This window comes from Babylonia areolata, chromosome 14 (assembly GCF_041734735.1).
Source record: "Babylonia areolata isolate BAREFJ2019XMU chromosome 14, ASM4173473v1, whole genome shotgun sequence".
Lineage (NCBI taxonomy): Eukaryota > Metazoa > Mollusca > Gastropoda > Neogastropoda > Buccinidae > Babylonia > Babylonia areolata.
Genome location: NC_134889.1, coordinates 570,358 through 583,239, shown reverse-complemented (window position 1 = coordinate 583,239; position 12,882 = coordinate 570,358). Strand labels below are relative to the sequence as shown.

Genomic DNA, 12,882 nt, shown 5'->3' with positions numbered 1-12,882 from the left:
ACAGAACAGCACACACAGGACAGCACACAGAACAGCACACACAGGATAGTACACACAGGACAGCACACAAACAGCACACACAGGACAGTACACACAGGACAGTACATGGAACAGCACACACAGAACAGTACACAGGACAGTACACAGAACAGCACACACAGGACAGTACATGGAACAGCACACACAGAACAGTACACAGAACAGTACACAGGACAGCACACACGGAACAGCACACACAGGACAGCACACAGGACAGTACACAGAACAGCACACAGAACAGCACACACGGAACAGCACACACAGAACAGCACACACAGGACAGTACACAGAACAGCACACAGAACAGCACACACGGAACAGCACACACAGGACAGCACACAGGACAGTACACAGGACAGCACACAGAACAGTACACAGAACAATACACAGAACAGCACACACAGGACAGCACACACAGGACAGTACACACAGGACAGTACACAGGACAGCACACACAGGACAGCACACAGCCAGCACACACAGGACAGCACACAGAACAGCACACAGAACAGCACACACAGGACAGAATACACAGGATAGAACACAGAACAGCACACACAGGACAGCACACAGAACAGCACACAGAACAGCACACAGAACAGCACACACAGGACAGTACACAGGACAGCACACAGGACAGCACACAGAACAGCACACACAGGACAGTACACAGGACAGAACACACAGGACAGCACACAGAACAGCACACACAGGACAGTACACAGGACAGAACACACAGGACAGCACACACAGGACAGTACACAGGACAGAACACACAGGACAGCACACAGAACAGCACACACAGGACAGTACACAGGACAGAACACACAGGACAGCACACAGAACAGCACACACAGGACAGTACACAGGACAGAACACAGAACAGCACACACAGGACAGCACACACAGGACAGTACACAGGACAGAACACACAGGACAGCACACAGAACAGCACACACAGGACAGTACACAGGACAGAACACACAGGACAGCACACACAGGACAGTACACAGGACAGAACACACAGGACAGCACACAGAACAGCACACACAGGACAGAACACACAGGACAGCACACAGAACAGCACACACAGGACAGTACACAGGACAGAACACAGAACAGCACACACAGGACAGTACACAGAACAACACACACAGGACAGAACACAGGACAGCACACACAGGACAGTACACAGAACAGAACACACAGGACAGAACACAGAACAGCACACACAGGACAGCACACAGAACAGCACACACAGGACAGTACACATAGGACAGTACACAGAACAGCACACACAGGACAGAACACAGAACAGCACACAGAACAGCACACACAGAACAGCACACACAGGACAGAACACAGGACAGCACACACAGGACAGTACACAGAACAACACACACAGGACAGAACACAGGACAGCACACACAGGACAGTACACAGAACAGAACACACTGGAGAGAACACAGAACAGCACACACAGGACAGCACACAGAACAGCACACACAGGACAGTACACAGAACAGCACACACAGGACAGAACACAGAACAGCACACAGAACAGTACACACAGGACAGCACACAGGACAGAACACACAGGACAGTACACAGGACAGCAACAGAACAGCACACAGAACAGCATACACAGGACAGCACACAGAACAACACACAGAACAGCACACACAGGACAGCACACAGAACAGCACACACAGGACAGCACACAGAACAGCACACACAGGACAGTACATGGAACAGCACACAGAACAGCACACACAGGACAGCACACAGAACAGCACACACAGGACAGCACACACAGGACAGCACACACAGAACAGCACACACAGGACAGTACACAGGACAGCACACACAGAACAGCACACACAGGACAGTACACAGGACAGCACACAGGACAGTACACAGAACAGTACACAGGACAGCACACACAGGACAGTACACACAGGACAGTACACACAGGACAGTACACAGGACAGCACACAGGACAGCACACACAGGACAGTACACAGGACCCCACACAGGACAGCACACAGAACAGCACACACAGGACAGAATACACAGGACAGAACACACGGAACAGCACACACAGGACAGCACACAGGACAGTACACAGGACAGCACACAGAACAGTACACAGAACAATACACAGAACAGCACACACAGGACAGCACACACAGGACAGTACACACAGGACAGTACACAGGACAGCACACACAGGACAGCACACAGCCAGCACACACAGGACAGCACACAGAACAGCACACAGAACAGCACACACAGGACAGAATACACAGGATAGAACACAGAACAGCACACACAGGACAGTACACAGGACAGCACACAGAACAGCACACAGAACAGCACACACAGGACAGTACACAGGACAGCACACAGGACAGCACACAGAACAGCACACACAGGACAGTACACAGGACAGAACACACAGGACAGCACACAGAACAGCACACACAGGACAGTACACAGGACAGAACACACAGGACAGCACACACAGGACAGTACACAGGACAGAACACACAGGACAGCACACAGAACAGCACACACAGGACAGTACACAGGACAGAACACACAGGACAGCACACAGAACAGCACACACAGGACAGTACACAGGACAGAACACAGAACAGCACACACAGGACAGCACACACAGGACAGTACACAGGACAGAACACACAGGACAGCACACAGAACAGCACACACAGGACAGTACACAGGACAGAACACACAGGACAGCACACACAGGACAGTACACAGGACAGAACACACAGGACAGCACACAGAACAGCACACACAGGACAGTACACAGGACAGAACACACAGGACAGCACACAGAACAGCACACACAGGACAGTACACAGGACAGAACACAGAACAGCACACACAGGACAGTACACAGAACAACACACACAGGACAGAACACAGGACAGCACACACAGGACAGTACACAGAACAGAACACACAGGACAGAACACAGAACAGCACACACAGGACAGCACACAGAACAGCACACACAGGACAGTACACACAGGACAGTACACAGAACAGCACACACAGGACAGAACACAGAACAGCACACACAGAACAGCACACACAGGACAGAACACAGGACAGCACACACAGGACAGTACACAGAACAACACACACAGGACAGAACACAGGACAGCACACACAGGACAGTACACAGAACAGAACACACTGGAGAGAACACAGAACAGCACACACAGGACAGCACACACAGGACAGTACACAGAACAGCACACACAGGACAGAACACAGAACAGCACACAGAACAGTACACACAGGACAGCACACAGGACAGAACACACAGGACAGTACACAGGACAGCAACAGAACAGCACACAGAACAGCATACACAGGACAGCACACAGAACAACACACAGAACAGCACACACAGGACAGCACACAGAACAGCACACACAGGACAGCACACAGAACAGCACACACAGGACAGTACATGGAACAGCACACAGAACAGCACACACAGGACAGCACACAGAACAGCACACACAGGACAGCACACACAGGACAGCACACACAGAACAGCACACACAGGACAGTACACAGGACAGCACACACAGAACAGCACACACAGGACAGTACACAGGACAGCACACAGGACAGTACACAGAACAGTACACAGGACAGCACACACAGGACAGTACACACAGGACAGTACACACAGGACAGTACACAGGACAGCACACAGGACAGCACACACAGGACAGTACACAGGACCCCACACAGGACAGCACACAGAACAGCACACACAGGACAGAATACACAGGACAGAACACAGAACAGCACACACAGGACAGTACACAGGACAGCACACAGAACAGCACATAGAACAGCACACAGAACAGCACACACAGGACAGAACACACAGGACAGAACACAGAACAGCACACACAGGACAGCACACAGAACAGCACATAGAACAGTACACAGAACAGCACACACAGGACAGAACACAGAACAGCAAACACAGGACAGTACACAGGACAGCACACAGGACAGCACACACAGGACAGTACACAGAACAGCACACAGGACAGTACACAGGACAGCACACAGAACAGCACACACAGGACAGAACACAGAACAGCACACACAGGACAGTACACACAGGACATTACACAGGACAGAACACAGAACAGCACACACAGGACTGTACACTGAACAGCACACACAGGACAGTACACAGAACAGCACACACAGGACAGTACACACAGGACATTACACAGGACAGAACACACAGGGCAGCACACAGAACAGCACACAGAACAGCACACACAGAACAGCACACACAGGACAGCACACACAGGACAGCACACACAGGACAGTACACAGGACAGTACATGGAACAGCACACAGAACAGCACACACAGAACAGCACACACAGAACAGCACACACAGGACAGTACATGGAACAGCACACACAGGACAGTACACACAGGACAGTACATGGAACAGCACACACAGAACAGCACACACAGGACAGCACACAGAACAGCACACAGAACAGCACACACAGGACAGTACACAGAACAGCACACACAGAACAGCACACACAGGACAGTACACACAGGACAGTACACAGGACAGCACACAGGACAGTACACAGAACAGCACACACAGGACAGTACACACAGGACAGTACACAGAACAGCACACACAGGACAGCACACACAGGACAGTACACAGAACAGCACACACAGGACAGCACACAGAACAGCACACACAGGATAGTACACACAGGACAGCACACAAACAGCACACACAGGACAGTACACACAGGACAGTACACAGAACAGCACACACAGGACAGTACATGGAACAGCACACACAGAACAGTACACAGGACAGTACACAGAACAGCACACACAGGACAGTACATGGAACAGCACACACAGAACAGTACACAGAACAGTACACAGGACAGCACACACGGAACAGCACACACAGGACAGCACACAGGACAGTACACAGAACAGCACACAGAACAGCACACACGGAACAGCACACACAGAACAGCACACACAGGACAGTACACAGAACAGCACACAGAACAGCACACACGGAACAGCACACACAGGACAGCACACAGGACAGTACACAGGACAGCACACAGAACAGTACACAGAACAATACACAGAACAGCACACACAGGACAGCACACACAGGACAGTACACACAGGACAGTACACAGGACAGCACACACAGGACAGCACACAGCCAGCACACACAGGACAGCACACAGAACAGCACACAGAACAGCACACACAGGACAGAATACACAGGATAGAACACAGAACAGCACACACAGGACAGTACACAGGACAGCACACAGAACAGCACACAGAACAGCACACACAGGACAGCACACAGAACAGCACACACAGGACAGTACACAGGACAGAACACACAGGACAGCACACAGAACAGCACACACAGGACAGTACACAGGACAGAACACACAGGACAGCACACAGAACAGCACACACAGGACAGTACACAGGACAGCACACAGAACAGCACACACAGGACAGTACACAGGACAGCACACAGGACAGCACACACAGGACAGTACACACAGGACTGTACACAGGACAGTACACAGAACAGCACACACAGGACTGTACACAGGACAGTACACACAGGACAGCACACACAGGACAGTACACACAGGACTGTACACAGGACAGCACACACAGGACAGTACACAGAACAGCACACACAGGACAGTACACAGGACAGCACACAGGACAGTACACAGAACAGCACACACAGGACAGTACACAGAACAGCACACACAGGACAGTACACAGGACAGCACACAGGACAGAACACAGGACAGTACACAGGACAGCACACACAGGACTGTACACTGAACAGCACACACAGGACAGTACACAGAACAGCACACAGGACAGTACACAGAACAGCACACAAACAACACACACAGGACAGTACACACAGATCAGTACACAAACAACACACACAGGACAGTACACACAGAACAGTACACAAACAACACACACAGGACAGTACACACAGAACAGTACACACAACAGCACACAGAACAGCACACAAACAACACACAGAGGACAGTACACAGAACAGCACACAGAACAGCACACAAACAACACACACAGGACAGTACACAGAACAGCACACAAACAGCACACACAGAACAGCACACAAACAACACACACAGGACAGTACACACAACAGCACACAAACAACACACACAGGACAGTACACACAACAGCACACAGGACTCACAGCCCACTTGCAGATGGAAGAAAACAGACACAGCGGGCGCCTGACGACTGGATGCCTCACACTTGTACACACCCTCGTCCTTGTCTTGCACATTTCTGATCCGCAGCTTGTTACCTCCCTTGCCTGTCCCAGAAAAAAACAGGATCTTGCAGTTGAAACCTTTTCATAAAAATGACAATAATAATCAATCATCTTCCTGTTGTGCATAGTCTTGCGACTGATTGCGTGTGAATGGTACATGACTTCCGTTGGGGAAGGTTAACATGTCGGAAGGAGAGGACTGGGGCCTGTCTTCCTGTGCCGAGCCCTGGACACAGTGGGTATGAATTCACTGCCTTCCTGTGCTGAGCCCTGGATACAGTGGGTATGAATTCACTGCCTTCCTGTGCACAGCCCTGGACATAGTGGATATGAATTCACTGCCTTCCTGTGCTGAGCCCTAGACACTGTGGGTATGAATTCACTGCCTTCCTGTGCTGAGCCCTGGACACAGTGGATATGAATTCACTGCCTTCCTGTGCCCAGCCCTAGACACAGTGCATATGAATTCACTGCCCTCCTGTGCTGAGCCCTGAACAATGTGGGTATGAATTCACTGCCTTCCTGTGCTGAGCCCTAGACACTGTGGGTATGAATTCACTGCCTTCCTGTGCACAGCCCTGGACATAGTGGATATGAATTCACTGCCTTCCTGTGGCCAGCCCTGGACACTGTGGGTATGAATTCACTGCCTTCCTGTGGCCAGCCCTGGACACTGTGGATATGAATTCACTGCCTTCCTGTGGACACTGTGGGTATGAATTCACTGCCTTCCTGTGCTGAGCCCTAGATACTGTGGGTGTGAATTCACTGCCTTCCTGTGGACACTGTGGATATGAATTCACTGCCTTCCTGTGGACACTGTGGGTATGAATTCACTGCCTTCCTGTGCTGAGCCCTAGATACTGTGGGTGTGAATTCACTGCCTTCCTGTGCTGAGCCCTGGACACTGTGGGTATGAATTCACTGCCTTCCTGTGCTGAGCCCTAGACACTGTGGGTATGAATTCACTGCCTTCCTGTGCTGAGCCCTAGACACTGTGGGTATGAATTCACTGCCTTCCTGTGGCCAGCCCTGGACACTGTGGGTATGAATTCACTGCCTTCCTGTGGCCAGCCCTGGACACAGTGGGTATGAATTCACTGCCTTCCTGTGGACACTGTGGGTATGAATTCACTGCCTTCCTGTGCTGAGCCCTAGACACTGTGGGTGTGAATTCACTGCCTTCCTGTGGACACTGTGGGTATGAATTCACTGCCTTCCTGCGGACACTGTGGGTATCACTGAATGCCTCACACACTGTTCGCCTGACAATCACTGAACACCTGGCACACTGTTCACTTGACAATCACTGAACACTTGGCACACTGTTCACTTGACAATCACTGAACACCTGACACACTGTTCACCTGACAATCACTGAACACCTGGCACACTGTTCACCTGACAATCAACACCTGACACACTGTTCACCTGCCAATCACTGAACACCTGACACACTGTTCACCTGACAATCACTGAACACCTGGCACACTGTTCACCTGACAATCAACACCTGACACACTGTTCACCTAACAATCACTGAACACCTGACACACTGTTCACCTGACAATCAACACCTGACACACTGTTCACCTGACAATCACTGAACACCTGGCACACTGTTCACCTGACAATCAACACCTGACACACTGTTCACCTGACAATCACTGAACACCTGACACACTGTTCACCTGACAATCAACACCTGACACACTGTTCACCTGACAATCACTGAACACCTGGCACACTGTTCACCTGACAATCAACACCTGACACACTGTTCACCTGACAATCACTGAACACCTGACACACTGTTCACCTGACAATCAACACCTGACACACTGTTCACCTGACAATCACTGAACACCTGACACACTGTTCACCTGACAATCAACACCTGACACACTGTTCACCTAACAATCACTGAACACCTGACACACTGTTCACCTGACAATCAACACCTGACACACTGTTCACCTGACAATCACTGAACACCTGACACACTGTTCACCTGACAATCAACACCTGACACACTGTTCACCTGACAATCAACACCTGACACACTGTTCACCTGACAATCAACACCTGACACACTGTTCGCCTAACAATCACTGAACACCTGACACACTGTTCACCTGACAATCACTGAACACTTGACACACTGTTCACCTGACAATCAACACCTGACACACTGTTCACCTGACAATCACTGAACACCTGACACACTGTTCACCTGACAATCACTGAACACCTGACACACTGTTCACCTGACAATCACTGAACACTTGACACACTGTTCACCTGACAATCAACACCTGACACACTGTTCACCTGACAATCACTGAACACCTGACACACTGTTCACCTGACAATCAACACCTGACACACTGTTCACCTGACAATCACTGAACACCTGACACACTGTTCACCTGACAATCACTGAACACTTGACACACTGTTCACCTGACAATCACTGAACACCTGACACACTGTTCACCTGACAATCAACACCTGAAACACTGTTCACCTGACAATCACTGAACACCTGACACACAGCCATCACCTTTACGGACGTAGGCCTCCTGAGCCCCTGGAGTCCGGAGCCACCAGGTGAGGAGGGGTGGGGGGTTGGCGTTGGCGTAGCACTGCAGCACCACGGTGTCCCCCTCCCTGGCTGTCACGTTCCCACTGTGGTACACTATGACTGGGCCTGACACGTAGCCTGGGTCACACACCATCATCATCAATGACACGTAGCCTGGGTCACACACCATCGTCATCATCATCACCATCATCATCACATCACGTTCCCACTGTGGTACACTATGACTGGGCCTGACACGTAGCCTGGGTCACACACCATCGTCATCGTCATCATCATCATCATCATCATCATCACGTTCCCACTGTGGTACACTATGACTGGGCCTGACACATAGCCTGGGTCACACATCATCGTCATCATCATCATCCTCATCATCATCATAACAACAATAATAATAATAACAACAACACTCATCATCATCAAAGCACAAAGTGCTAACAATTAACATCAAAAGGGGGGGAAAAAATTACAAAAAGTAACAAGAAAGGACATTCTAATAAAGACTTACAAAACCAAAATAAAACAAAAACGAAAGATACACAGATGACAGATAATCAAAATAAAACAGTAATACAAATGGGCCACATTTAGCAAACCTGTGCACACCCACACATTCATGCATACTCACACTAGCATGCACACACACGCAAACACACACACACACACACACACACGTACCAGCACTGCTGACCACCACCCTGCTGAGCAGTACATGAGTGGAGCTGGAATCAGTGTATTCCAGGTAACAGGAGTAGACGTCTGCCATTGGCTGCCCCACGCCACGCAGCAACAGGTGGAAATCCCCCCCCTCCCCCCGCAGTAACCTGGCTCCACGGGCACGCTTCAGCACTGTGCTGTTCCTGGTCAGCACCCCCTGCGTCTGACCCCTCCGCCACACCACCTGTTACACAGTGACATCACCACACCACCTGTTACACCGTGACATCCATCACCACACCACCTGTTACACCATGACATCACTGCACCACCTGTTACACAGTGACATCACTGCACCACCTGTTACACAGTGACATCACTGCACCACCTGTTACACCATGAGATCACTGCACCACCTGTTATACCATGACATCACCGCACCACCTGTTACACCATGACATCACCGCACCACCTGTTACCACAGTCAGTGACATCACCAGTCAGTGACATCACCATACCACTGTACAGTCAGTGACATCACCACACCACCTGTACAGTCAGTGACATCACCATACCACTGTACAGTCAGTGACATCACCACACCACCAGTACAGTCAGTGACATCACCAGTCAGTGACATCACCATACCACTGTACAGTCAGTGACATCACCATACCACCTGTACAGTCAGTGACATCACCATACCACTGTACAGTCAGTGACATCACCACACCACCTGTACAGTCAGTGACATCACCATACCACTGTACAACCTGTACAGTCAGTGACATCACCAGTCAGTGACATCACCATACCACTGTACAGTCAGTGACATCACCAGTCAGTGACATCATACCACTGTACAGTCAGTGACATCACCATACCACTGTACAGTCAGTGACATCACCATACCACCTGTACAGTCAGTGACATCACCAGTCAGTGACATCACCATACCACTGTACAGTCAGTGACATCAACACACCACCTGTACAGTCAGTGACATCACCATACCACCTGTACAGTCAGTGACATCACCAGTCAGTGACATCACCATACCACTGTACAGTCAGTGACATCATACCACTGTACAGTCAGTGACATCACCATACCACTGTACAGTCAGTGACATCATACCACTGTACAGTCAGTGACATCACCATACCACTGTACAGTCAGTGACATCACCATACCACCTGTACAGTCAGTGACATCACCATACCACTGTACAACCTGTACAGTCAGTGACATCACCATACCACTGTACAGTCAGTGACATCACCATACCACTGTACAACCTGTACAGTCAGTGACATCACCATACCACTGTACAGTCAGTGACATCACCATACCACTGTACAACCTGTACAGTCAGTGACATCACCATACCACTGTACAGTCAGTGACATCACCATACCACCTGTACAGTCAGTGACATCACCATACCACTGTACAACCTGTACAGTCAGTGACATCACCATACCACTGTACAACCTGTACAGTCAGTGACATCACCATACCACTGTACAGTCAGTGACATCATACCACTGTACAGTCAGTGACATCACCATACCACTGTACAGTCAGTGACATCACCATACCACTGTACAGTCAGTGACATCACCATACCACTGTACAGTCAGTGACATCACCACACCACCAAATGGAAAAAACTGATACACCAATCCCCTCAGGCATGCCACCAAGGCAGGAAAAAAAAAGAGGAAAATCAGACAACAAAAAATGCAGCTGAAATTGGAAAAAAAAAAAGAGGATTTTTTTTTCCTGTGGACTGAACCCACAACAGTGTCAAAAATAAAAGACTAATTAATACAGACATGGATTTTCTCAATTAGTGTAACTGTTTACTCCCCCCCCCCCCCCCCATCTTTAGAACGAGGCTTAACATGGTACAATCCCCCCCCACCCCCCCCCAAAAAAAAGGGTGGGGAGGGGGGGATCCGGGGGCATGCTCCTCCGGGGAAATTTGACATTTTGAACACGAATTAGCCATATATATATAAAATCAGAGTAAGAACACATAACAACAAAACACATGGAATGGGCTTGCAAGGGTTGCTCCAACTGACTTTTTAGTGTCTATTGATTAGTATATAGTCTATATAGACACTAAAAAGTCAGTTGGAGCAATCCTTGCAAGCCCATTCCATGTGTTAGAATTTACCTGGAAAAATTAGTATTGTTACTGTCAGGGGCAAACTGGGTGTGAGAAAAGCACACAGAACATTACAAAGAAACGCTGTTAGTATGATAAAAAATGATCATGCATGAATTATAGCCTTACCGGACCACCAATCCACAGGTAAATTTATCCAACAGCAAAATGTCATTCAGCAAAGTTAAGTCATCCAAACAGGTCTGTCCCAGAAACAGGAAAACTTTTAGTTTTACTCTGGATGTAAAACAGGGGTTTTGCAGGAACATGGAGGAGGCATATGCACGTACAGGACACTCAACAAGATTTCTTTGAGAAGAAGGCTCGGATCAAAAGAAGATGTTTTAGCTGTCCGTTCAATGAAAACAGGCCTTGGCATTGACAATTTGTGTGAGTCGTTCACTGTAGCCTAGATCTACGTCGCTGTAGTCTAGAGTAAGCCGGTCAACAAACGAGACTTCCCGCGAAGCGGAAGTGAATTCTGGGATAGGCCTACTATGATAATCATTGATTGGAAACCGGTGCAGAGCCAAAAATGACCCCCGCCTTCCAGAATTTATTGAAATGTGTCGCTCCGCGGAAATCAAAGTTTCGTGCGGCGGAATCATCTTCACTGGCGGCGGATCGATATTTTGAACGGCTGATTTGTAATGAACCACGGCGATTTTCCGCCTAACGGCGGAAAAGTATCATGCTTGCCCCTGGTGGTCCACACAAAGACAGGCGCATGCCATTTGGAAAAAAAAAATATATATATATATACATCAATCCCACAGGTGTGTAACATGTCTGTGTGTTGTACTGTGCCACACATACCTGTGTGTTGTACTGTGCCACACATACCTGTGTGTTGTACTGTGCCACACCTACCTGTGTGTTGTACTGTGTCACCTACCTGTGTGTTGTACTGTGTCACCCCTACCTGTGTGTTGTACTGTGCCACACCTACCTGTGTGTTGTACTGTGTCACCTACCTCTGTGTTGA

General features: G+C 49.4%; 1 protein-coding gene across 2 annotated transcripts in view; it reads right to left on the bottom strand.

Moving 5' to 3' along the window:
* Nucleotides 1-12,882, bottom strand: part of LOC143289709 (uncharacterized) — a 145,638-nt gene that overhangs the window by 115,907 nt on the left and 16,849 nt on the right. For both annotated transcript variants that reach the window (XM_076598766.1, XM_076598767.1), the window contains exons 8-10: nt 9,743-9,965; nt 9,023-9,181; nt 6,379-6,501 (exon numbers count right to left, since the gene is read on the bottom strand). In XM_076598766.1, coding sequence (XP_076454881.1) covers nt 6,379-6,501; nt 9,023-9,181; nt 9,743-9,965 — 505 coding nt within the window. The remainder of the gene's footprint in view (nt 1-6,378; nt 6,502-9,022; nt 9,182-9,742; nt 9,966-12,882) is intronic.